The 27,434-nt window shown below is 42.2% G+C and overlaps 1 protein-coding gene across 5 annotated transcripts in view; it reads right to left on the minus strand.

Moving 5' to 3' along the window:
* adamtsl3 (ADAMTS-like 3) overlaps nucleotides 1–27,434 on the minus strand; it is a 126,764-nt gene that overhangs the window by 31,367 nt on the left and 67,963 nt on the right. For 4 of the 5 annotated variants that reach the window (XM_081598904.1, XM_008435860.3, XM_008435859.3 and 1 more), the window contains one exon: nucleotides 1,801–1,928. In XM_081598904.1, coding sequence (XP_081455030.1) covers nucleotides 1,801–1,928 — 128 coding nt within the window. Of the gene's footprint in view, nucleotides 1–1,800; nucleotides 1,929–6,513; nucleotides 6,692–27,434 lie in introns of those variants that run through there. The other variant, XM_081598905.1, reaches the window with a different exon arrangement.

Below are 27,434 nucleotides of genomic sequence, written 5' to 3' on the forward strand. Positions count from 1 at the left end.
TGCAGTGGCAGTAAGTTGCCTGCATGGCCACTTGCGTGCGTGTGCGCGTGTGAGAGAGAGTGTGTAAAGAAGCTGGAATTGGTCAGAGGGTGTTACAGGCCCATTTCCAGCCTCTGCTGCCAACAAAAATCGCTCACTCTCACACGGAGACACACATAAGAGGCCTTGTGCTATTTCTTTAATGACACTGTTATATCTGCCACCCCTGGCCAGGCTACTGCTCCCTCATTCCCACACAGCAGCGGGGTGGATCCAAGCCCATTAGCGCTAGCAACTGCCAAAGGACACATAGGTGTGTAAACAGATCCACCTGGACCCCGGCGAGCACGTCGAGCTCCTCATACGCAATCACAGAAGGAGCCGAAACCCCAAGCACCTCTTAACACATCAACTGCTTTTACAGCCAGTAGCTGTAAAAGCAGCAAAAAAAAAAATGCTGGCCGGTCACAGACATCGTGAGCTGCAGTCCTGAAAAAGCTCCTGACCTCAGTATTTACCGTGATCTACAGAGGGGGTCTGGCACCTTGAGCATGAGGTTTTGACAGTCTTGTGTTTCTCAGGGCCCCGTTTCTCATGTGCAGAGAGCGCTAGGAGCCATATGGTAACTCCGTTGCGACCTTAAATACGATCTGTGCTGGTTTGTCAATTTGTCTTTTACACAGTTGAGATGTTTTATGATCTCACTGGCTGCTCCTGTCATTTGGCGGCTCCCTCCTGAACACCCCGAGCGGTGAATTTTAGCAGCAAAACCCACTGGCTACCTTTAGCATAGATTCTGGGAACTGTAAAAATGGAGGAATGCGGTGAAGTCACTCCGCTGCTATTTCCAAGCCTATAAATGTGACAACATTTCTATGGAAAACATACCCGGTCTGTCCTTATGTCCCTTTTTTCCTTTCATCCACCAAAGCCAGTATAGTTGCCCATATTGCCAAGCAGAGTTAAACTCTAATCAAAGCTTAGTCTGAAGTCAAAGCAAGCAGGTGACTTTGGCTGGAGGATTAAAGGACCCTGAGGTTTTTACAGTGGTATGAAAAAGTTTGTGCCCCCCTAACGATCACTTGTGTTTCTGATGTTTTGTCACAATTTAACATTTCGGATCATGAATCAAATTTTAACACAGACAACCCAACCCAGAGTAACTACAAAATGTAATTTTCAAATGATGATATAATTCATGTGAAGAAAAAAAAAACTATTAAAATCAACATGACTGTATATTACAAATTTGTGTCATTTCCTGTGACTGAACTTAAATTTACTTAATAAATTTTGTTAAAAGAAACTGATGAATAGATCATTGTCATGAATACTTGATGTAGGGGAGCTGATTGGGAGTGAGACCAAATGACCGTCAATACAAATGGTTTCTTACGCTCCGTTTTTATGCACGTGTCTGGATTGAAACACTAGTGAAAGCTGTTATACGTAATAACCAATATATTAGCATGATCAGTGAATCGTAATGGCTTGTCAGTTTTGAATGAAAGCAGCTACATTGTGCATTTTGTTTAAAATTTCAAAACAAAAATGGATAATCTCACGCTGCCCCGTCACTACCTATTTTTCAGATGTTTCAACCATTCTCTGTCGCATGAAGAAAGTTGCCAAAAAAAATGCACACAAACATATTAAAAACACAAAGATTAAGATCAAAATAGGGTCAACTTGTCGATTTACCCATTTCTCTGAGGAATAATTTAACTTCCACATGAATCAAGTACCTAGATTAGGGGTAGGTTTTTCCCCTGGATGAGAGATTTGGATTAGGATAGCATAAACCAAGAGAAGCACCCCTACCTGGAGCTCAGGCATCGTCTTAATGAGTATGAGGCTCCTCCGCCACACGTACGGGAGCACTCGCTCCATGAGCCCCAGGCGTCCCACAGCGTGTCCTGATCTTCCTCCGATCGCGCCGTCCGTGAGCTCTGCACACCAGAGAAGAGTTTGTGCATGAGCGAATCATCAGAAACGTCACTGAAAATAAAGAGGAGAGTCTTTTTTTTTCTCGAGAATTAAAACTGTTGTGCTGCTTAGGACCTGGTAAGAAAAGTCCTTAACGAAGCCCTCATCACTCCTCTGGATTTATTTTAATGTCAATCCAAGAATCGGTCTCATAAAAAGAAGGATGCAAAATAGAAAGGTTCTCGTAGATTTTTTTTTATTTTTTAGAAATTTATATTTAATCTGTTGAGTCATAATAATTCCCAAAGAAAGGATTTGGTTAAATCACGTTGGCTGCTGAAAAGAAAAACTTAAAAAATTCAAAGTCAGTCTTTAGATGATAAAAATAGTCATTTTTTATAAAGTTCAGGCCACACTTTTGTGTCTCACTGCTAATTGCACTGCGTTGTATTTGGCAGTGGCGTAAGGAATACCACAGCATCACCCAAGACCAATATTATGAGGACAAGCGCACGTCTCGGATGTGAAATGACAGCCAAAAAACAGCAGATCACGTCTGTTTTATCCATCTTTTCCCGTTCCAACTTTCCGCTCACAGCCCTTAACTGGTCTAACCATTTGTGCTTTTAAAAAAAACGGAGGAATTTGTAAAATAATCTGGATTATCTACGGTTGGATATAAATGACACCATCGTTTACTTTCTTGGCGTTCTTTTACAAGATTACTGAAGGAAACTCCGGTGCTACATTATTCAAAAGCCGAGCTGTGAAGCTTTGGACGAATGGGTATGTAGTTTGCTTTCATTATCGAGGACAGGGAGGTTTTCGCTTCGTGAGAATATGGCCGCCTGTGCACAAGGTGGACAGATGAAACACTTGGAAAGAATTTATGAAAAAAGACTCGGCGTGAGCAAGTCTAGGCCAACAGGAACACGGCTCAGTAGGCAGGAGGTGAGAACACGTTGAATAAAACAGAGTGCCACTGAGTCGTGGTTTTCGGCCTGTCAAAAGGAGCACGGGAACACATTAAAATGTTTCCACATGGTAAAGGCTGAGGGGATTTTCCAATGGTATTAATCCCGTAAAAAGCAGTTGAGCAGGGCACAAATCTAGCATGAGGTGGTAGGTGCTGCTGGTGCCTCCGACTCTAGAAACATGTGGTTCCTAGATTTCCAACAAGAAGAATAGGAGGCAGAGCTTTTAATTATCACTAGCTCCCCGCTAGTGTGTGTGACACACACACACACACACGCCGTCTACTTTTAACAGGCCGAAAACTTTCCTTTGGATAAAGGGTATAGTAGTTGAAGTAAACCATTATTTGTGCTGTGTTTATGCTGCTATATGTTTGAATCTCACAGCCATTTTTGTTTTTTGTCCTATATTTACAAATTTTTCTGTCAATTTGTGTCGCTTGAAGGATGAAGCCACCGATGGAGAGATTGCTGCCATTTGTTTCCAGCAGAAGGTATTCCTGGCTCAGTGAATCTAGGATTAGATGAGTGTCTTTCCTAGACTGACTCGTTGACTGTGATGTCAGTGCTAGTGCTAATGCTAACGCCTTTCTGTATCGGCTTTGTTACTTTTTTCAGCAGAAAGTAATCCTTGTCCAGTATTTCTGAGTTTGGGAGAGTCACTTTCCAGGACAGAGGCATTAGCAGAACCTTTTTGTAATCTTTTATTTATTTATATATATATCCACTTACAGAGAAATTTGTAAACTATTTCTCTGTGTTCAGTGTCTGTTTCCTGGAGAGATTCATTGATGTCAACACCAATTTGCAGTTCTGATGACAATCAACATCTATATTATGGGGAGGTAGATCCTTTAGCTTTCAGTCGCGTCTCCTGTGGAACCAGCTCCCTTGAGGTAGATGCTGTTTAGGCTGCTTTAGACACCAGAACATACTAATAAAGTTTCCTCTAACCACTCTCAAATTATGCATTGTCTGCAGTTTCAGTCTCTCAAAAAAAAAAAAAATCTCTTCATAGAAGTTGCATCTAGCCTCTTTAGCTGTGACACTTTCCTGGAGTGTACCGATTTAATGGAATGGGGTTTTAGAATTGGCTCGGAGTTCATGTCTTCAGCCACGTTTCTCTTCTAGATGAAGCTACTAAAGGATCATTAACTCTATGTTTTCATTAAATTTCATGCATTTACTCCTGGACCAGGTCGGTATCAGGGAATGCTGCAAAATTAATGACACAATCAAATCGTCCACGATTCTCGTTTAGGCGGAAGGACTGTTACAAAGTCAGTGAATAAATGCAATCAGCTGCAATCAGCTGGGTCTTTAGTAGTTGTTAATGCTTTTGAGCCGAGCGAGGAGGTCCTGGATTTTCTACGTGGCGTCTGCATGTTCTCCCTGTGCATGCTTGGGTTCTCCCCAGGTTCTCTGGGTTCCTCCCACAGTCCCAAAACCCATGAGTGTTAGATTAGCTCTCAACTGCTCTATTTGGGGTTTGAGTGTGAATAGTTGCTTGTCCTGTGCGTCTCTATGCTGCCTGGTGATGGGTTGGTACGCCGCCTCTCGCCCAATGGCCGCTGGAAACAGGCATCAAGAATAAGCAGGTATAGACAACGGACGGATGGACATGGAATCTGTCAATATTACAAAAATATTTCTGCATATAAAGAGGATCATCTAATTATAACTAAACTGAACAGAGGTTACAATAGCTATAAAGCCACACATCTTGATCTGTAAGGAAAAGAGTTCACCCTTTGGTCTTAAGATGATTTATACTGACTGACCTGAATGTGGAACCTGAATTTCAGCTCTCACGCACATTTCTTACGTTGAAGTCATTTCGACCTCTTTGAGCTCCTATTCCAACAGAATGCCACTGTGTTTCGTCTACGAGGATAAATGGATCTCGCAGAGGAAAGCAGATACAACGCAATAATAGTCTGCTGGTTATTTTCTTTGGGTCCTGGTAGCAACAACAACCCTGCACTCCAGAAACAGAGTGAGGTGGCGGGGTTCACATTATTAAAAAGTGCGTGGGGACTGATATAAATGCTTGTCAGCGCTGATGACGCCTGAGGAACAGCAGAGGCGGATGGCGAGACCTAAACAAAGTCAGCAGAGCATTTAGGCAAACATGTAGGCAACGGCGGCCCTTTCTCCGGGAGCCAACTATTTTAATGTTTGGATCTTGGTAAATAAACACGGGCTGTGCACTGGCCAGCCCGTTTCCTCACCACCTTAAGTCTCCTTTGAAAAGCAATCAGGGAATTTTTCACTCAATTACAAACGAAGAGCTTCGTCCGGGGGCGTGACGAGGCCGGTGAGGCGAGAGAAGGGGAAGCAGATGAAGGATGGAGGGAATAGATGAAGAGTCGTTTGGCTCACTGTGTTTTCTATTGTTCTTGATGAAAACAAAGGAGGACAAGACTTTTTGCAGAGCAGTCCCTTTGGTCCTCAGGGTTGCTAATCAAAATTCGTCAGACTGCCACTCCTAGAGCCTGCCTAAACTTTTTACTGCCACGTTTACCAGCCATGTTGCTCCGACACCTCCAGGGGAACCTTTACAACCAGGACAGACCTCAGGTCACTTTCTTTTATGCACGAGACGTACGAGACAAATTTAGCAACCACATTATTACACCAAAGATTTTACATCATCATGCTTTATTCTAAAATGACACGTCAACAATCAAAGAGCGACGCATTTGTTGTAAGAAATTTTACACCAATATCTTCCATCCAAGAATCTGGACTTATTAGCTGCTTTATTACCTTTATCATTTTCTAGGCTTCCTAAAGGTCTCGCAAAATTTTCATCACATTTTGGCTATTTTTTTTAAACATAGAACATGTAGTATGTTGAAAAGTGCGACACAAAAGAGGAACAAAAATAATCCACAACATCCTTGATTTAATTGTCTTGTTTTGTAAGAAAGAGGAAGAAAATCCAAATAGTGATTTAAGGCCGACTGAAGATTTTTGCACAGTTCCACATGAGCCCAAATTAACACCCCATTCAGCCAAACAAAATATATTATGTGGCTTAACAAACTTACAGTACAACGATTCCTTTGAAGACTGGTTTTTCTTGGCCTAACCCTAAATCCAAAATCCAAAGAAAAACCTAAAGAAAACCTGAAGAACTATCCACTGCAGCCACTTCTAAACACTATATTTAAGAAAAGTCTGGCTCATTGGAGGCAAAATATAAAGAAATACGAAGTAAGTGAAGGCTTTTGTTCAGAACTGTATATCCAAGCTATGTGTTAAGCTGTGACAGGCGGACTCTGTTTAAGACACCTGTCAACAGCTGAGGCTAAGTACATTTTCCCTTGAAGATGGAAAACTCCTGCAACAAGGAAAAGGAAACCCGACTCTGGAGCCTTCTTCAGCAGACTGTGTAAATATACAAATGACTCCTTTTTTTTAGCCTCAAAGACATGCGATATGCACACATCTGCTGAAACCTTTGTCATGCACGACTCTGGGTAAAGTAACAGAGAGCCCTAAAATCACCACAAAAAAAACAACAACAAAAAACCTCATGCGATTCGGATATAAACAAGATTCACGGGCTATCTTATAGCAACAGCAAAGGAAATGTTCTGAAGAAAAATACAACAAATAAGTCCAGTACCAGAACAAGGAGGACCGTCACCAGCAGCTTGCAAGCCCCCAGCTCCATGTCGTCCCGGCTCTGCCTGTGTGAGTCGGATGCTTGCTGCGCTCTCTTCTCTGACTCACTGCCCGTGTCCTCGCCGCCTGCCTGCCTGCCTGCCTGCCTGCTGTGTCCGCTCTGGCTCTCAGCTGCTTTTCCTCAGGAGCAACATGTGGAGGTGGAGGGAGGGAGGGAGGGAGGGGACTGGGAGGCTGTAATTTTTTTTTTTCGCGCACTGCGCGTGGACGTTTGAGAGAGGGGCTGGGGGGGGTAGCAGCGGGGGAGGAAGTGAATTTGAGCTTCACGAGGTCTCGGTTCTGACACTCGGAGTCAGTCGGTCAATAGGCCTCGGACACTTTCAATTGATGACACTGGAGGAAAAGTACAGCTGAAAATATTAACCCTTTCGTGCATGAATTATTATCCTTTGTATCAGGATTTTTTTTCAATTATTTTTTATTTTATTAAGGCATAAAAAAAGGGGGAAAAAATTTTGTAAAATGTTTTTAAAAAAATTTTTTTCAGGTGTTCAATTGTAATTTTCTCCAAATACAAAGTTATTTGAAAAATACACCAGTAGTGTTGTTCTTTAGTGGTTATCTGATTTCACTTTTTTTTTTTTTTTTTTACCTGCAAGAGTTGTCTACGGTAGGAGGAGGAACCGGGTCGGTCGGCATGCTTTTTTCTCTGTCGGCCATATTGGATTTAACAAAAATTATTTCTTGCTTTGCAGCTGATGGCCAGTAGTTGATAGAGTATTTTATGATGCATTAGTGTCCACTTCAGTGATCCGTATGCATTTATAACATAAAAATCCACAAGAAGCACAAGAAAATGGCTATTAGACAGCTGTCCGCTCTAGTGACCACAATGCATGAAAGGGTTAATTCCCCATGAACTTCTTCACACTTTGTCACGTTAAAAAAAACAAATCTACATCACAGGATTTTGTTTTGGAAGGATTTGTAATTGAAAAAAACGTGGTGTGCATTTGGTTTCAGACACCTTTTCTTTGATACCTTTGAATTTAGCACAAGCAAACGTGTGTATTGTAGGTGGAGTAGAATAATACACTGAAAATATCGTCCCCCTTTGTGAAACATGGCAATGGCCGCATCACAACGTAGAAACCACATTTTCAAGACGTTTAAAGCTTGGGTTTAAAAATAGTCCCAAGCTTTCAACTTGGAAAAGTTTGAAAGCTTGGGACTTTTCATTTTAGATGGATGATGTTCATCCATCCAAAATGGATGGATGAATATCCAACCAAACCTGCCAGGTTTCCTAAACTTACAGGCTGGACAAGAACAATAATATGAGAAGCAACATAGGTTCAATGTTACGTCTGGAGGACAGAAATGAGTCCAGCACTGCTCAAATTTGGCAAAAAGAAAGACATAACTGAAGGAAAGCCTGTTTGCAGTTTGATATAAGTCATAGAGAAGTAGATTGTAAACTTTCCAGCTTCCGACCCACAAATGAAAAATTTAAGAGGGTCATGACCCTGACTCTTAAGCACAAGAGTATTTTTAGATTAAGTAAAAACATTGTTCAATGGCAATGAAATCAGCATCAACGATAATTTTATTGACCAACATTTTGATTTTATTTATTTGTGAATCCTGTTTTTTTTTTATTATTTAACTTTGACAACATTTCTAAAATGCATATGCTGTCTCATCATCATTTTTGGTATTTAGATTTATTTCTAAGGATCTCAGGACCTCAGAGTTCCATATTCGTGACGCCAATTGGGATCCTGACCCCAGTTTTGGTAAATACTGATATAGGAAACATTTTGGCCTTTATGTGAATGTCTGACTCACCCTGACTACACCATGCTACTGTAAAACATCATAGCAACAGCAGCATAATGCTGTGGAGACAATAGTCTTCAGCGGGGACAGGTAATTCTAGTTGGAGTTAATGAAAACATGGATGGTGCTAAATACAGGTCAATCCTGGAAGAAAACTGATAAGAAGAAGCTGTAAAACAATACAAAGGATTGACGAAGAGGAGGTGGAATACAGATGTATGCCACAGATTTGAGCACGGGACTATGTAAACTTTGAAACACAAAGTTTTTAAATCTTATTTCTGTTCATGAGATTTCAGATTTCTGTCTCACAGTTTTAGATCTTTTAGCTCACTTTTCACCGATTCAGTTCCTCCCGCCAATCCCGTCGTGTTGGGGTTTGCCTTTCTGGCCTGAAAGGTTTTTGCTCCGTATTTTTCCAGCCTTCTTACATATTTCAACTATTTCACACACTCAAAAAAAAAAAAAAAAGCTGTAGTGTACTCTCCTTACAAATTGGTTTATATTTCCAAGCAGGAAAAGAGACGGAGACATACATTTGGCATCGCATGTACAAATCCAGACCGTGCTTTAGTCTTTCCCACCGGACTATGTGTGAGAGTCCCATGTAAATCAGATGACATGGTCTGGTCGCTGAAGCTATCAAGATAGACATTTTTTTTTTTTTTTATGAGCTGAATGTCTGCTTCAATAGAGCCTTTCATAACATCTGGCCATTTCAGCCAGAGCAAACATGTATGCTGTGAAAGTGGGGAACGTGCCAGGTGTACCCTTGGGGGACAAACCCTCTGGTTACAGGGGAGCAAGGGGGGGAAAGCACACGTTCAGATGGACAGCTTTTGGCTCAGAGGGGATATAGCATACAGTGAGTGGCTTTCATTTTCTTAGGCAATTGCCGGACACAAGAACTCAAATATGAAACAGAACATTCAAAATAGAGCAGTTAAATTTAGTGCCAACCCACTGGTGCTCCTTACAAGGTAGCGAGATTTAACGGGGGGCCTTCTACCCGCAACGGTCCAAACACAATAAAAACGTTCCAAATCAGGAATCCCAAATAAAGCACCGCATAGTTTTAATCAATTAAGGCTGTGTGGATTGTGTGGCACTGCAAAGCAAACAGTGGGAGACCGTAATCACTACGTTGAGCCGAACAGCTTAACCGATGCGCACACGCACACTTTTTTTTTTTTTTTTATCCAGCCATACACACAGCAGGTACAAGGCTTACTCTGTTAGAATGATAAAACGGAGGGGTCATATGCAAATTGTGCCATTAGGAAAGGTATCTAAAACACACACTTTACTCGCCACTTAACGTTGGTGTTAAGCCCATTTTCTCAGGTCAACACCGAGGTCACACCCCCTCCCACTGACTTAATCCATAAGCTTCTGATGTTTACTTTTGCAGGAAATCCTTCTCCTATCTGCATACGTGCGACTACTGAAAATAAACCGAGGGATAGGTGATGTATGGTCCCCGATCGCAAAAACCAAACACACGGGGAGGAAATTAATGTGTTTGACTGACACCGCTTCTCCGCCGCAGCGCTTCTGGCAGCGACTTTAGTCGGTTCAAACAATAATCTGTGAAGAAGATGAGGTGAGAAAACAAAATACACAATATAATCTGGAGTTATTTTGCTCCAGGAAGTTAAAGATATGGCGTAAGGAAGGGAAGTATGCAGGAGGTGTGGGATGACTGTGGAAATAATCGTTCGAAGACAGACGCTCCAGTGTTTAAGCAGATAACTTTGTTTTGCAATTGTTTTAGTTTGGGTCTTTCTCTTATCAATCATAAAGAAAAAGAACAGAAACTGAGAAACCAGGAGATACCAGAAAGTAGGTAGATGGACAACAAATAAAAATACATTTTAGCCAGAATCTCTCTTTAATTTGACATCAACTAACAATATGTTTACTCTAATTTACAGTGGCTTAAATTTGCCCTAAAAAGTAAGTGTGGCTAAACTTGTAGTTTGTGGTCATTGTTAATCTTGTGCCTTTGTTATTAATTGACAAAGTGATGGTAAACAACATCTGCAATTGAAAAATAAAATGCTTTTTAATAGACGTCCCAGTTTCTGGATGTTAACTGTATCAAGCTCGACCTTTAACTTCTTTGTTTCTTCATGCTCGTTATGTGAGATGCACAATTTCCTGGTGGAAGAAATTTAAAGTTTTCTTTCTAAATGGTGAGACTGGTCATAAAATGAAAAATCCAAAGCATAAGTTTTACATATTTATGTAAAAAAAACAACTAATTATTGTATCCTGACATCATCAATATGAAGCACAGGTGCAGTAATGATTGCATGTATTCTTTTTTAAAGCATTTCGGATTAATTAATCTGATACCGAACCTCCTCATGATGACTCTTTGTTTGCTGAACAATTTGTGAGTAACTCTTTAAGATGGATGGCAGCTTTACAGTCGTCCTACCCCTGACCACCTAAAAATGGTGCTTACTACAGTAAGAACAGCTTGTTCCACGTGATGAATGACCTGAGCATTTGTAGGAGTGTTACGACCCGGCTCGGCCAGGGGAAAGGGAAGTAACATTAAAGAAACCAAGGTGGTAAGGTTTAACAATTAACAGGTTTATTGTTTGGGTTTTGACAAAAAATAAAAAGGTAAAAATTAACAATAATCAAAATGCAGGGACTTACAACAAAAATGTACTAAATAAAACAAAATCCACAAAACGATCAGAGTTGTAAATCTTGACCAACCAAAAATGGACTTTCAGTACAGGTTAAACAAAAACAAACTACAAATCTGTAGCCGAGATACAAAAATCCCCCACAGGGCCAAAGCGAGTTACGCAAGCTTTCAAAAGCTGTCAGAGCTAACTAAAGCTAGAGCAATCAAGTTTATAGCAGTCAAAAAAAAACAAACACCCAACAAAGTGGCAAGCTGTCTGAACAAAGGATCAGCCACGCCTTCTCCCAGGAAGTCCTTGGTTTTTAAAAGGGAAGCCTCTTCAGGGATTGGTGGAGCTGGCAATTGGTGAGCCAATCGCTGTAGGCCTCAGGGAGTGGCACAGGAAGACAGGGCTGCATCCACTTCCAAGTGGAGTCAACTTGATTAGAAGCTGCAGATATACAAAAAAAGGAAAAGAAAACATACACAAGGCCACTGGCCGTAACAGGAGGCTAAGCCAGCACAAGCTCTGCTTGTAGACTGCCTTCATGTCAGCAGGAATACTAAGACATAAAGACATTTTCAGTAATTTTAGAAGAATTCAATCTTCCATAAACATCAGCAGTTTTGTTTGTGAAGTTTGTGAATGTAAGAAACTGCAAACTGATTTCCAAAGGAAGCTTAAGAACACTTTCATAATGATGTTTTTACTAAAGTTTTATTGAATTAGGAAAAAGTAAGAATATTATGAAGATAATAAAATCTTTACTGCTAGATTATTTCATGCAAGATCTTTGAAGAAGGTTGGAAAAGTGTGGGCAGAAGTCAGTCATATATACGCATTATGCTTTTCAGAATCTCGAAGCTGAAAATAAAGTAGTATGCCAAGATGTAGAACAAATAAAATGCAAATTTAGGCTTTAATTAAGCTTTAAAAACAAAACCTTGAGTGACAGTGTAATGCTATAACTGGGAAGCTTTGTCAATTTTTCGTAATTTTGATCCAAACAATCCATTTAGCTGCACTTCTAAAGTGCTTTTAATTCAAATCTGTCCATTTCTGTAAAATATGCAGTACTGCAAATAATATCAAATTCACAGGAAGTAAAAAAAGCAGCTTAAAACATCCACCAACACAAAAAGGACACGTACAAATAAATCCAATTTGAGCGAAAGGAGAGCAGATGGAAGAAAATCCTGCCTAACGAGGTCCATGGACTTCCAGTGTATATGTGAATGTTTCTATGCATCTGTGTGGGTCTTGAAAAAGCATTTCATATAGTACCAAGAAACACTGGTACCGTGTTAGGAAATAAAGTGTAGGGTGGCGCAGCAGAGCGTATACAAGCATATAGTGGTGAGGCGTGGGGTATGATTGACAGATAAGATAAGATATCTGTGCCAAAGAAGAGACAGCTGGATAAATAGCTGGTGAGAAATGCTATGATGCTTGGTTTGAAGACAGTGGCATTAAATTAATATTATGATTTTCTTTTGACACGATTTGAATGGATTGATGAAAAGTACAACTTGAGTAATGAGAGATGAAGAATAGGAAGAGCAAAAAAATGTCAATAGACGCAGTGATGGAAGAGAGAGCAGGATGCTTGGAAAGCCATTAAACGGAGAAGTACAACTAAATTCAAGTAGCTACACAAAACTTAGCTTTTGATTTTTATTTAGAGAACAGAGTAGAAATCCATACACTAAACATTCAACGTTTTGCACAAAAGAAGGAACCCAATCCATCATAAAAGCTTGGAAAACAAGGCAACGTCAAACATCACTCATCGTGGCAGAGAAACTCTCTCTGGCTTAATGTTTCTTAGTTCTCCCAGGTTTGCTTTCCACGCAGCAGAGGTTTGGCCGACTCCCTCGTCTTCTCCTCCGTACGTTAAAGAAGGGTCAAATTAAAAGGTCTCCACATTATGAGGTCACGACCCGAGTTAACAGTCTCAGAGTTCTCAGAAAGAGAGACAAATGAAGCTAAAGTTACTGACGACCGGCGTTGAGGTGCACTCAAGAGCCCGAAACATTGGCTCCCACGGAGAGATTTAAATGATTCAAGCGGGATAAACGTTAGCCTCTCACCACCCGCGCATACTATACGAGACCTACATGTGTTCTCGTCTTGATTTACGCCAAAGTCGCCGTTTAAAAAAAACCCGCCGGGTCGCAGTATAAAATGTTTTACCAGGACAAGGATTTTACGAGTTGCAGCTGAAAACCAACCACATTTCCTCTCCTCGACCAAAAAAAGAAAAAGGATTAAAAGTTAGATGTACTTCTGTGACAGTCAGCCAGAAACAATTCCAGCACTGACAGAAGAGGCAAAAAGTTAGATTTAAAAAAGAAAAACGTGAAAACATTTCCTCTGTTCATCACTGTTTCTAGGATCTAACTTTTAGCCTTCACCTCCTCCGCACCCCTATAAAGCAGATGTTTCCTTTTATTATTCTTCATCCTCATTGTTTATGAGGGGTGCTCTGTTGGATCGCAAGTGATGGGAACATTTCCTTTACTAATTTGTGGGCGGGAGGACAAATAGCGCTACACGTACGAGGAAAACGATCTGCTCAGGGGAAAGACCGATATCCCAGCGTGGCCGTTACGGACGAAGTCGAGATCTTATTTAACTTTGTCGGTGTTGCAGTGGAGACATTTATTCTACCTGGACATAGGTCCCTGAACATTTAAAGTGCAGACGAAGATTAAATGATTCACTTCTTGAGCGCATAAGGCACTGCTCTGGAACAACTCATTAGCTAATGCTGGATGGCTGACATTGGCTTAAACATCAACCGATAAATAAACTGCGGCCAACGAATATGCAACATGGAGTAGTTTGCTGAAAGGTAAATTAATCCTAAAACAGATATAGGCAGATTCCCAACACAAAGGACACCTCTGAGGAAAGAAGCTAGTTTTACAGATTATAAACCAAAGTATTAGGCAAGTTGGATTTTTTGCCAAACAAATAAAAAGATAAAGACAGAAAATTTCATTTTATAGCGTAGAGAATAAATGTAAGTTTGTATCCATCTCTTCATCGACTAAGGAATCAATCAGTAAATCAGCCAACGTGTCAGTTCATAAATTCATCCCTTTCACATGTTTGTTTATCGGTTCATCCGTCCATCTTCAAACCCAGCTGCCCATTCATCATTCATCCGTTCGTCCAGATGGAACAAACGGCGAAAGGCATTTCGAGACGGCTTCAAGAAACAACGAACAAATTTATAGTCGCTCTGGTCAGTTTTGGGTCAACGCTGACTTCTGTTCCCACTGCGATACGCCTGAACAACTTCCAAAGGCATGCTTACATCCTGAATAGATGCCCAAACCACCTCAGAGGACTCTTCTCCAGCCACTCCAGAGTTTCCCACCAAATCACCCGGACAGAGCATGGACAGCCAAGCACTGTCAGAGTTACTGCAGAACAAGCCTGGAGTCTTCCATACCGGTGTCCCGACTTGACACCATGACCACTTCCAAACAAAAATGAACACATACTTTCTCTGGACTTTTATCCCGTGACATTACTTTGAAATAACTGCAGTCTGAGTCAACAGCGTAAAACGCATTTCCAAGCCAAAAGTCGCTTGTAAAAAAAAAAAAAGGGGAAAGATTGAACCTTGTTACTGCCGGTCAGTTAACCCCTTCCCTCTTTCTTGCGTTTGTTGTTCTGGTTGTTTTATACTCGACTTCTTTTGGTAATGCAGTGGTGAGGATATTTCATATGGACCGTTTGCGAGTACCTGCTGTACATTTTGTACTTCCTTTGGCAGCCAATAAAGTATTTCTCTGTGTTTTCACTCACAGCGCACTGAAAGGAAATTTGGTTATATAAGCGCAATAAACATTATCTACCAGCAGGAGGTCACATGGAGGTGCTTGGATTCAGAATGTGCCGTTTTATGAGTCAACTGGATCAAAATAAATGCGAAAAGAGTCTAATTTGGATAATGGAATACACCTGGATTAAACTACCTGTTGAAACCGTGACAATTTATTTCCACAGTTCATGAAAAGAACTTACTGCATCAAAAAAAAAAAAAAAAAATCAATCAATCAGTAGGTACCGCTGTCAATAGACGAATAAAACATGGTTTGTGTGGAGTTGCACAATAGAAGAAGAGGGAAAGAAATGTCAACTCATCAGAATAAAGTTGGTGTGCAGACCAGCAAAGGGTGATCTCATAAGAGCTTCTGCTTTGGTAGAAAATAGTTGATTTGCCCCTTTGAAGTGTAAACAGCACTCTACAGCTGGAGAAACAAGTTGCTGAGTGGGTGATGGAAATATGCATCTCTGATGGATTTCGAGAAAATTCTCACAAAAAAAATAAAAAATCTCAAAATCTTGGTTCAAAAGTTCACACATCTGCTGTGTGAACTTTAAAAAAAACCTAAACTTCTGGAAAAAATACAGGCCTGACAATCAATTTAAAATCTTTAAACATGTTCAGCCAATTCTACAAGAAGATGCATCGATAATCAGCAGAAAGAACGCAACACGTCTTCTGTAAAATTGTCCGGCACAATAATTACAGGGTAATATTTTACAATAAATGTTTGAACTCTTTATAGTGACATAATGAGAAAGCCAGTAACCACAATGTGCTCCCACCTGAGTATTTCCCTACAGCTCCACCATCCTCCGCAGTGCAGAGCAGAGCGGGGAAACGCCACGTAATTAAGAATCAGCAGTGACATTTACTGCTTCCTCAAACCGCCGCTTACATGTTCTCAGCACTGAGCTTTCTCCCCCCATCCCCCCATCAGCAAATGTTTTAGCAGCTTTTCCTGTGAACGCTCAGGCTGACCCGTCAGGGTTTCACTGCTGCAGGAACTCCACCACACCTGATCCCAATCCCACATACTCCACACCCCTTCACTCACCCATCAGCGCAACTCTGACCTTTTTTAAAGAGGAAGGGAGGGGTATAAATTAGGCACGTAAAGTGGCTGGAGTCGGTTGTTCTGGACCTCCATGGTGGGCTGCAAGGGGAAAAAAAATTTAAAAAATCTGGGTCCTACATTCAGATCTGGATGCACACAAAGCAGCAGCATAACTTATTTATGGACAAGCCAGGACCAAATGAATCCCTTGTGCTTCAACGAACAGACCACACTGCTGCCTTGTCATCTGGAAATAAAGCTTCTGTGAAGAGTTTACGCTGTTTTGGAAATCGGTACAGAACATGCTCTCTGGGAACAAATACGAGATGTTTTGTGACTGTTTGAATAGCTTGAGGTCCTTTGAGATATTTGGTGTTTCTGGGACTTAAAATACAGTTCAGATTCCTCTATCACCTTGCTAGAGAGTCACTGGAAACAAACAACAAGCTGAATTTGGTTGCCAAAGCATGTGATGTTGGAAAATTGCATAGAAAGGGAAACCTTTTATAGAAACATTTCCAGTTCACATCATCTTTAGACTTTCAGGCTATTGCATCTCCTTTTCAGGAAAATCCCCAAACTATTTGGGAATTTCAGCACAATTAAAAGATCAATAAAACATTTTTTTTTCTTCTCCAAAAGAGTTAAAGGATGAATTTACAATGAAAACATTACCAATACGATTGAAAATTCTCAATAAGTTCAGGTAGAATATGTTATATTCTGCTGTTTAGTGGGCAATAAAATCCTTTATGTGTTATTTTGCATTTTAGTGAATATTTACGCATGTATTTGTTCATTTTGGCTCGTTACAACATTTCTGATATGCATTTTATCACAAATATTATAAAGTATATTCATTGATACAACTCGGTGACCTCCTTCTTAATCGAGTCTTCCAATTTGCTTTATTCTTATTTTACTTTTTGATGTTACAGCAACATTTTCCCATGTAAACACTTAAAACTATATAACGTGTTCACAGTGTATGGCTAACAATAGATTAAGAAATGTACATCAGTTCCCAGCAGTTGTGTTTAGGCCCGCTCTCAAGTTTACAATTTTAAAAAATTAAGAGACATGTTCAGAAATGAACTGCTTAAATAATAATAATAAAAAAGGACAGAAAACACTAGATCCCCTTTAGAAGAACACATGTGTGTTTGGTGCTTCCTGTGAGACTACAGGAAGGCATCACTGCTCCATCGGGACTTGTTCGCATGTGACGTGTGTCCTGCTCTCGTCATCCGTCTTCTCGGCGAAGTTCCTCCTGTCAGAGACGGTAACGTGTTGGTTTCCATGTGTGGCGCTCAATAAATTAGAGGCTCGACTTACATGAATGCTTTATTTATTTTCTTTTTCCACAATGAGCTTTATAATTTCCTCATTTTTATCTGTCACTAAAATTAACAACAAAAAAAGAAATTGACAATTTAGCCTTAGACTTAGTCTTAGACTAAGTTTTTTTTTTCTTTTTAGAGAACCAAAAATACGAATGAATGAGAATCCGTTTTGCAAGCGTGAAACTTCAAAGGAACGTGGCTCATTTTGACAAAAACATTCGCAAACCCCTAACAAGTACCTTAATGAGTTTATTAAATTATTTAAATTAATCCAAAATTTGAAACGTATGTACTCAGAAAATGATTACAGATTTTCTTTTTCTCGCTATTATTAATTGGAAGTTGGGAGTTGGATGTGTTTACATTGTAAATAAAACTTTGAAGAATAACTCATTTCTTAAAAAAATAAAAAACTTAAATGTTATTTTATTTTGCGTCAGTTTGATTTGCTTATGTATGCCTTGGTTAACACTAAACCATTTAAAATTTCTTTATAAAAAGCCATCTTAAAAATTATCACATTATATTAAAAGAAATTGCATGCAGTAATTGAAAAAAATAATACAATTCTTAAAAATGAACACCTGCAATAGGTCATGTATATATGAACTTAGAAAACACAGAGTGTGAAAATAAGTTATACATATCCCTATAAGTTTGAAAATCTAGGTGGATAAATTAAATTAAATTAAAACCCTGATCTGAGTTGAAATAACACTTCACCAAGAGCCATGTTATTAAGATTAATTAACGGCCTCGTGGTGCTAAAAAAAAAAGAAGAAAAAAGTGATGTTCAAAGCTGAAATCCAGACTTGATGATTTGCAGACGTGTAACTGGCTCTCTTGTTAACTTCTTCTATGATTGCAAAATGAGACAACGATCCAACCACAGACACAGAGACGCACCTCCACATGAAAAGGCACCTGGTTTGTGTCAGAGGCTCACTGCTCATATTGTCCCGAGTGGAGAGTTTTCACACACTGAGCTTTTCTGTAGCAGCAGAATAGACGTGCCTGATCCCCGTACAGGCTTCACGCAGCTACGGTTTCAGTTTGTAACCCTAAAAATAAAGTCACACCAATAACATGTGTTTCCCATTTTATAAATCTGCAGTGTGTGTTGCCTTTGGCTCCGAGATGATCACAGAAAGTGAGAGCAATATGATAAAAGGTGGACGGTGGAGGTTTTAAGCTACGCAGCGTCCTCTGAAAACTGACATTTTCCACTTTGTTAAATAATGATGCAATTACACAGAGTCTGAAAGAAGCTTGTGTTCATCAGTCCCTTATTATGACCTGCATCTGACCGACAGATATGGAAACTATTAAAGTAGAAATAAATTGTCCTCGGCTGCATTGTTTCAGGTTCCTACGTGAGCTGTAGACGTACAAATCTTTTACATGCGCACAGAAACATTCCAGTGTTACATTTCTGGCTAAAACAAGCTAGCTTTTCTTGCTCGGTGAAGCTAACTTGCATAGATTTTGGTTCCCATCTATGACCAACATTTTTCACATTTTATTTGTAAAAAAATAAATATTCATCTCTGTTCCTCTCACACAAAAATCTGACAAAAACACTTGAGACTGTAGAAACAATATGGCAAAAATGCGAAAAAGCTCAAGGAGGATGAATATTTTTTAGAGCGAAATGTATTTATTCAAAAACATATAAAGTATATTTTAATGTGTGCAGCACTTTGGCTGACTTGTGTTGCATAAAATGTGTTATGCAAATACTTTGATTCCCTGGTTGTGATCACGAAGTCTGCATTCTATCAGGGAGTCTTCCAATATATTGCATGTCAGTCTTTTCCAAAGTGAAAGTTGAATCAGAGGCAGTTTGTCTATACATGAGCCTGAGCGCAAATCCATCGAGGAATGGCTCGAAATGGAAAAGAATGACCATAACCATGCCCAAAAGTATGATTAGGGATTAGTCAAAGCCTACATTTAAGCCCCATCTAAATGTTTTTTTGGCAATTTTCGAAACAGGCTGTTTGAAAGAAAACCCTCAATCATCTAATGGAGCTTGCATGGAAAAGGGATCAAAACTTCAGCTTCAGTATTTCCACAATGTTCAAAACGCATCCATATTTAAGCAAAATCCAAAAGAAACCTGCAGGGGGAAAAATGAAACAAAAAAACTTTAATTTGTGCCAATGCACATTACAGTTTAAACAACTTTAAGGTAAAATTACTGAGCAGCAGAACAGTAAGATGATTAAAGTGTTTAAAAACCTCAATGTTTTTTTTTATAGGACTAATACAGCTTAAATAAAATAAACTTCCACAGAAAGACCACAAAGTGAAAAAGTAGATGTATTCACTACAGTAAATGCTCAAATTGTTATCAACTGAGGTCACTCTTTGTTAACCACATGTAACCCAAGGAGACAACAATGTAAATGAGACTTGGAATAAATGGAACCAACCCCATACGCATCAGTTTTCCCCTTAAGTTCTTCTTGATACATCAATAAGTAATGTTTTCTCTTTTCATAATGACTTGACAGCATTTCAGCTTTCTACTGTGACTAAAGCTGAACCCCTGAACCCGTTTTTATCAAATCCACCGGCACATAACACACAGTACGTCAAGAGAACATGGCCAGTAGGGCGCATGTAGCTTTTAACCAAGGCCTCATGACAAGCAACGCTTAAATAAAATATGATTATTTTTTTTCTTTCAAAGCTTTCAAACTGAGATCGCTGAGCTAATGGTGAAAGAAAACAGCTGATTTTGCTGCCTTAGGTCATACAGTTATGTTGACGTACCACCGAATGCTAACAGTAAATGGGACATTTATTCAGTTTAAATCAAATCACTTTGTGACTTAAAAAGTAAATGACATCTAAGGCTGAAAATATACATTTCTGACCTTGCTGCGTATGTTTCTGAAAGCGTGTCGAGAGGTGAAAAGATGAAGGGACTTCTGAAAGTCCTGTCATGTTTATGAAATCTGAAATCAGTCTGCAGCTTTTCCTGCTTGTCAACAGCGAGTCCTGTGAGATTCTAGATTTTATTGTGAATAATCACAACGGGAGGCAGGCACATTATAGCACTTTAAAAGAGGTATAAAATTGCACCAAAGTGCTGTACAAGAACGATAACACAAATGACAAAACAGAGCACAAAACAAAACATCAATTAAATGCCAAAGAGTAAAAATGAGTTTTAAGAAGCGATTTAAAATGATCCACGCTGTGGACAGATCTAATCTGGAAAGGTAAGTTATTCCATAAAACAGGAGCAGCAACAGAAAAAGCTCGACCTCCTTTCCTCTTAGTTGAGTCCGAGGAACTGTCAGTAATAACTGATTATTTGATCGTAAAGTTCTGGACACAGACCGGAAATTTAAAAGGTACCGAAGATAAGGGGGGGGGGGCTAACCCATTTAAAACTTTATAAGTTAACAAAAGAATCTTAAAATCTATTCGATAAAAGACCGGCAGTCAGTGTAAAGATGCCAGAGTTGGCCTTATATGGTCATGCTTCCTGGTTCCTGTGAGAAGCCGTGCTGCTGCGTTCTGGATCATTTGAAGTCGCTGAATCTGTGATTTATCCATCCCTCTATATAAAGAGTTGCAGTAATCCAGACGAGTTGTTATGAAGGCATGGATAAGTCCTTCAAAGTCCTTAAAACAGAAGTAAGATTTAACTTTTGCTAAAAGCCGAAGGTGGCAGAAACTCGCTTTAATGACAGAACTAACTTGTTTATCTAACTTTAAAGAGCTGTCAAAAGTGAAACCAAGATTCCTAGCAGAGGTTCCTAGATGTCAGACGTTCACTGCACTGGTCATGCCGAGTGAAATGAAACTTCTGTGTTTTTTGGTCATTGCTACTAGATTACAACATGTTGATAAAATGTCCTGGGTAAATGTGGAATTTATAGAAAGCAAATGTGCATCTCACTTGTGCATTAACTGTGCCAATGATCCTAATTGCTAAAATTTGAAAGAAAGAAAAAAAAGTAATTTCACAAACATAGTAAACTCCTAATTTAAAGAACTTATTTCAATTTCTCACGCATAAAACAAAAAAAGTTATTACAATGCTAAAAAAAAAAAGTCACATGCAGCTTCAAAATTTCACCATCACACTTATTTGTTTTGTGAAAATAGGAAAGTGTCGCATCTAAACACGTAACCTCTGCAAAATGCACACAGAGAGCTCTTAGAGGTATTTTTGTTAAATATTCCTTTTTCCTATCTTTACTAAGCCGTTTGGTGTTTCCCGTCTCACAGATATTGTAACGTCGTCTCTCTCACGCTTAATCAAGGCTTGTTAATGGCTTTAAGTCGTAACATTTCTCCTCTAGCCTTAGCCCTCGTGTGTTCGTTTTCAGCATGTGCTCCGCTCTTTTGCACGCCAAGAAACACAACATTCTCTTTCATTTTGCATCACAAAACTTTTGGCACGCGCACGCTACTTTATGTTAAACTGTGAAAAGGTAAATCAAGTTCTATTTTTTTTTCTCCACAGTTTACACAGAAAAATCACCAATCGCGAAGTCTTGAAGAGCGAAACCTCACATGTCCTCCTCTCAGGCTGGTGTTGAGTCCAGGTGAGGAAGGCGAAAGTGAAAGGAACGATTTGAAGCATGAATGAATAGTAACCCCACAGGAAAAGAGCTGCAGTGGATCAGCTAAACCCTCATTTTATCCTCCTCCCACATATAAAAAAAATCCTTTACCATGTGTTCCCCGAGAGCTTTAGGCTTACAGCTGTCTAAATATGCTACTGTAGTGAACTCCCAACCAGCGAAGTGATTGCAGCGTTGCGTAGGAAGCAGCCTGTGGCAGTAAAAGTGAACGACAGGAAACGGGGAGGATGACCGCATAGACAGAGGATGCTACATTTTATTCCGTCTCTGAGATGTTTGTCCAGCGGTAGATTTTTATATGTTTTCATACAGCAGCAGCTCTGGACTGTTCTTGGATATCCACAGAGACCTTTACTGGTTACATAACCTATGCAGACAGAGTAAGAAACGTAAATATACAGTATGACAACAGGAGCAGGAATTCTGCAATTCATCGGCACAAAAAAACATCTTCAAGTGATCAGACCCGATGCCAATGTCTTTTTATCGATTGGATATTGAGGTGAAGCCACCAATCCACACTCTAGGTATGTGCATTACTGCAGATCATATTTGTGTAGAAAGTTTAAGTTGACATTCAACAAATGACTACTCACTGAAATGACAAATTACACTGTAATTCGAATGCATTTTATGTAACCAAAAGTTTAAAACAGGAAAAATTACCAAGAGGACTGATTTGAGCAGAACCACGGTCAAATTGTGATCGCCGGACAATCGATTCAGAGCATCTGCTTTTGTGGGGATGTTTCCACAAAAGGGATTACATCACAGTTTTCCAATCATAGGGCTGCATTTCCACAAACCAGAGGGGTATGTCAGCATCCGAACTGAAGTTTGGAGAAATAAAAGAAGACTACGTCACCTGGTTCGCCCACGCATTGCTTTCCCGGGGAGAACGTGGCACTGATGGAAGAAGGTGGTGTGTTTTAGTTCCTGTGGATGTTCCTTTAATGTAAAATGTGGCTAAAACCTTCCATTAAAACCACATTTCCTGAGAGCTGAGGTGTCGTTCAGCAGCGATTGAAAGACGGCCAACATGAAGCAAAAGGTGTTCAGAAACGTTTTTGAGGAACACAACAAGCTCGAGGTGCTGACTTGGCCTCCGAATTCCTCAAATTTCAGCCCAAACAACCATCTGAGGGATGTGCTGGACAAACTAGGCCACTAGGCTTCACTTCAAAACCTTACAGGTCTCGTAGGATGCGGTGCTTCAACATCTTGGTGCCAGACACAAACCCTTTTTACTGCTGTTCTGGCAGTAAAAAAATACAGACAAATTACAGAGACCATTATGCAGGTGGACATAATGCTATGCCTGCTCAGATTATAAATATACATGATTTGCATCAGTTTAAACTGGAGGCTCTCAAAGCTCCAAATTGCCTTATGCTCAGTTTCAACAAACAGTCCACGGATGCATTTTTTTCCCAACAGATCGTTGTCAGGCTAGAATCCAGAAAACCTTTATCACGTGTTAAATTTGCTCCTAGAAACCTGCCTGCAACAAGTCAAGCTAAAGAGCAACATCTTGTGTTCAAGGCATAAAACTGCAAGCCCTTTATTGCGCCTGACACTTTTAAACCGAAAAGCAAGGAGTGTGCACTTATTTTTGTGTCAAAGTGTGTGGTAAGTGAAACGATTCGCCTCCATATTTTACCTGCCGTGGCTGTTTTGATCTCGCCTGCCTCCCACTTTAACCTTGGACAGGAACATGCACCTAAAAGGAGTCCAACAGATGATGCATGGCATGTGCTGACAGGATATGTCTGCGTGTTTGGGGGTGGTCTAAAAGCCCTCTAAACTCTGGCATAGGTTTACATAAACCCATAGCTTCGAGCATTAGACACAAAATGAGAGGGCGCTTAAACAAGTCTTTGGCTCTTGGCAAAGACAGAGCAAACGTCAGATGCACACATAGGTTCCCCAGCACATTTTAAATCATTAGCAGCGACTCTAAACACAAACACTTCTCTCTTGCCACGCTCACGTCACTGAATTCTTGGAGACACGATCGGAGAAGAAAAGCAGCCAGAGGGGCCTCTGTTTGAGGGCCGTGCTGAGCGTCTGTGTGGGCCAGACAGGAGCCGCAAGCTGAGCTCCCTTCGTGTACGGCTTCGCTCTTTGCCTCGGCTTAATTGCTGTCTCTTAGTGCTGCGTGCCGCCGTGCAGCTGAGGCCAAGAAGAAGCAGCGCCAGGTCTCGCATCCCCATTACCAGCCCACTTCCCATCACTCCATCATCTGCGGCATCCAAGCGGAGGATGGAGCAGAGGAAGAGCTCATTGACTGCACTTCAACCCCTATCATTAACTCAGTGAGATCATTCAGAGGAGCTGATTTTGAGAAAACACGGCTTATTTGCTTGTGGCTGAACCTGCGTAGCCAAAGGCGCCACAAATCATAAACTGAACGCAGATCCCCCAACACCGAGCGAACAGAACGTCGCTCTGCGTTTCAGGGGTCAGGAGAAATAAGCAGAAGAGCGCGGCTCTCCTCCCGAGCTCTCACTGTTTGTGGAGTATTAATGATTTCTTCAGAAACCGAATGATTGATGGCTTTACATTGGCTCCGCAGCGACGTGAAGATTGCCGTCATAAATCAGAGAAGCTGTATAACAAGACAGTGCAGACGTTTTCATCAAGGGACACCGTTGTACCACACCAAAAGGTTGTTTTAAGTCAACTAACACCCTGGCTCCCAGCCCGCCGCCTCCGGACAGTGTTTTCACTACCAGACCTTCACCGTTCAGTGCTGGCCTCGTAAATCTGGAAGCTTCAATGGTCCACTGGGTCGCTCTTCACTGTGATTTCGTTCAACGTTTAGAAATAAGAAGCGCGCGGGGGAAAATTAATCCAGGAAGTCTGCATGTCTGCTCTGGGAGCATCTGCTTCCCCAGATGCACCTGGGTTCCTTACGCTAAAGTAAAGTTGGTGGTTTAATGAAAAAGCTGCTGCTTTAAAAAAAAAAAAAAAGAGGAAAAAAACATTTACTTGAAACAGCAGTTGAATTTAAAAATACAAAGTTTTAGAGGGCAAAACAAAAGCTACTTTGGTTGCTCACAGAATTGTTGCAGCTATTTGTTGCAAAATAACTTCAGTGATATACAGGTTTTTTTTCTGTTTGGCTGCATTGCTCTTATTGATGACGTTGTTAAATTAATGACTATATGATAACATTTATAAATCAATCAATCAATCAATCAAATTTTATTTGTATAGCACATTTCAGCAGCAAGGCATTTCAAAGTGCTTTACATAATTAAAATAAAAACAGAAATAAACAGTGAGAAAGAGAGAAATTTAAAAAATAAATAAAAATTAAAAAAAACAAACTCCCGTTGTCCTTTGCGGAATTTAACTAACTATAGAGGACTCCGCCGTCCTTTGCGGAATTTAACTAACTATAGAGGACTCCGCCGTCCTTTGCGGAATTTAACTAACTATAGAGGACTCCGCCGTCCTTTGCGGAATTTAACTATGTCATAGAGGACTCCGCCGTCCTTTAGCAGGGGACGCCGCCGTCCCACACAGAATTTAACTAACTTAGAGTTAGGGGAGTCTGCCCTCCCGCGGACCTTAACTGCTTTTATTGTACCTGCCTTTGCGTAATTTAACTAACTATAGAGGACTCCGCCGTCCTTTGCGGAATTTAACTATTTCATAGAGGACTCCGCCGTCCTTTAGCAGGGGACGCCGCCGTCCCACACAGAATTTAACTAACTTAGAGTTGTCAGGAGGAGATGTGGAGATAGGTGAGGAGAGACGCAGGATGTGATGAAAATCATATGTTTAATGAATAATTCCAAAGACAAGGAACAGCGGGGAACAACACGAGGAAACTGGCAGCACGGAGACAGGTGACATCAATAGACGATCAATTGACATTCAGTTGACAAGGACCCGACGAAGAACACAGACAACAGGGGAGACTAAATACACACGGGGCAATCACGGGAACGAGACACACCTGGGAGACAATCAACGGGGAAAGACGCAGAGACAGGACTAACAGGGAACAGGATCACATAGAAACTAGAAAATAAACACATAGAAACACGGATCATGACAGTACCCCTCCTCAAGGGGCGACTACCAGGCGCCCAACAGAAAAAGTCCAACGAAAAAAACAAAAAACAACCCAACAGGGTGGGCGGAGGGGCGACGGTAGGAGGGCCAGAGTCCAGAAAACAAAACCAGATCCCAACAGGGTGGGCGGAGGGGCGACGGTAGGAGGGCCAGAGTCCAGAAAACAAAACCCAGGTCCAAACAGGAATCCAAACACAAAAAAACCCTTCCGGGGGCCGTCCACGGCACAGGAGGTAGACCTCTCGTGGGAGGTCCGGCGGGCGGCGACGCAGGAGGCGGAGCTTGAGCCGCGGTGGGCGGCGACGCTGGAGGCGGAGCTTGAGCCGCGGTGGGCGGCGACGCTGGAGGCGGAGCTTGAGCCGCGGTGGGCGGCGACGCAGGAGGCGGAGCTTGAGCCGCGGTGGGCGGCGACGCAGGAGGCGGAGCTTGAGCCGCGGTGGGCGGCGACGCTGGAGGCGGAGCTTGAGCCGCGGTGGGCCGGTCGGAGCGCCGGCTGCTGCAGGCGCTGGAGACTGGGGTTCGGGCGGAGCAGAGGCCGTGGGCTCGGGCGGAGCATAGGCCGTGGGCTCGGGCGGAGCATAGGCCGTGGGCTCGGGCGGAGCATAGGCCGGGGAGCCGGCAGGACGGCCGGGCGGAGTCTCCGGCGGAGCGCCGGGGAGCTGCGCACCGGCAGCGGACTCGGGGAGCTCTGGCGGAGCGCCGGCTGCTGCGGGCGCTGGGAGCTCGGGCGGAGCAGAGGCCGGGGAACCGGCAGGACGGCCGGCTGGAGTCTCAGGGGGAGCACCGGGGAGCTGCGCACCGGCAGCGGACTCGGAGAGCTCTGGCGGAGCGCCGGCTGCTGCGGGCGCTGGGAGCTCGGGCGGAGCAGAGGCCGGGGAACCGGCAGGACGGCCGGCTGGAGTCTCAGGGGGAGCACCGGGGAGCTGCGCACCGGCAGCGGACTCGGAGAGCTCTGGCGGAGCGCCGGCTGCTGCGGGCGCTGGGAGCTCTGGCGGAGCGCCGGCTGCTGCGGGCGCTGGGAGCTCTGGCGGAGCGCCGGCTGCTGCGGGCGCTGGGAGCTCTGGCGGAGCGCCGGCTGCTGCGGGCGCTGGGAGCTCTGGCGGAGCGCCGGCTGCTGCGGGCGCTGGGAGCTCTGGCGGAGCGCCGGCTGCTGCGGGCGCTGGGAGCTCTGGCGGAGCGCCGGCTGCTGCGGGCGCTGGGAGCTCTGGCGGAGCGCCGGCTGCTGCGGGCGCTGGGAGCTCTGGCGGAGCGCCGGCTGCTGCGGGCGCTGGAGACTGGGGCTCGGGCGGAGCAGAAGCCGGGGGACCGGCAGGACGGCCTGGCGGAGTCTCGGGCGGAGCGCCGGCTGCTGCGGGAGCTGGGAGCTCGGGCGGAAGGACACTAGGGGACTCTGGAGGGACACTAGGGGACTCTGGAGGGACACTAGGGGACTCTGGAGGGACACTAGGGGACTCTGGAGGGACACTAGGAAGCTCTGGGAGCTGCACACCGGCAGCGGACTCCG

This window comes from Poecilia reticulata, chromosome 18 (genome assembly GCF_904066995.2).
Source record: "Poecilia reticulata chromosome 18, P_reticulata-male-v2, whole genome shotgun sequence".
Lineage (NCBI taxonomy): Eukaryota > Metazoa > Chordata > Actinopteri > Cyprinodontiformes > Poeciliidae > Poecilia > Poecilia reticulata.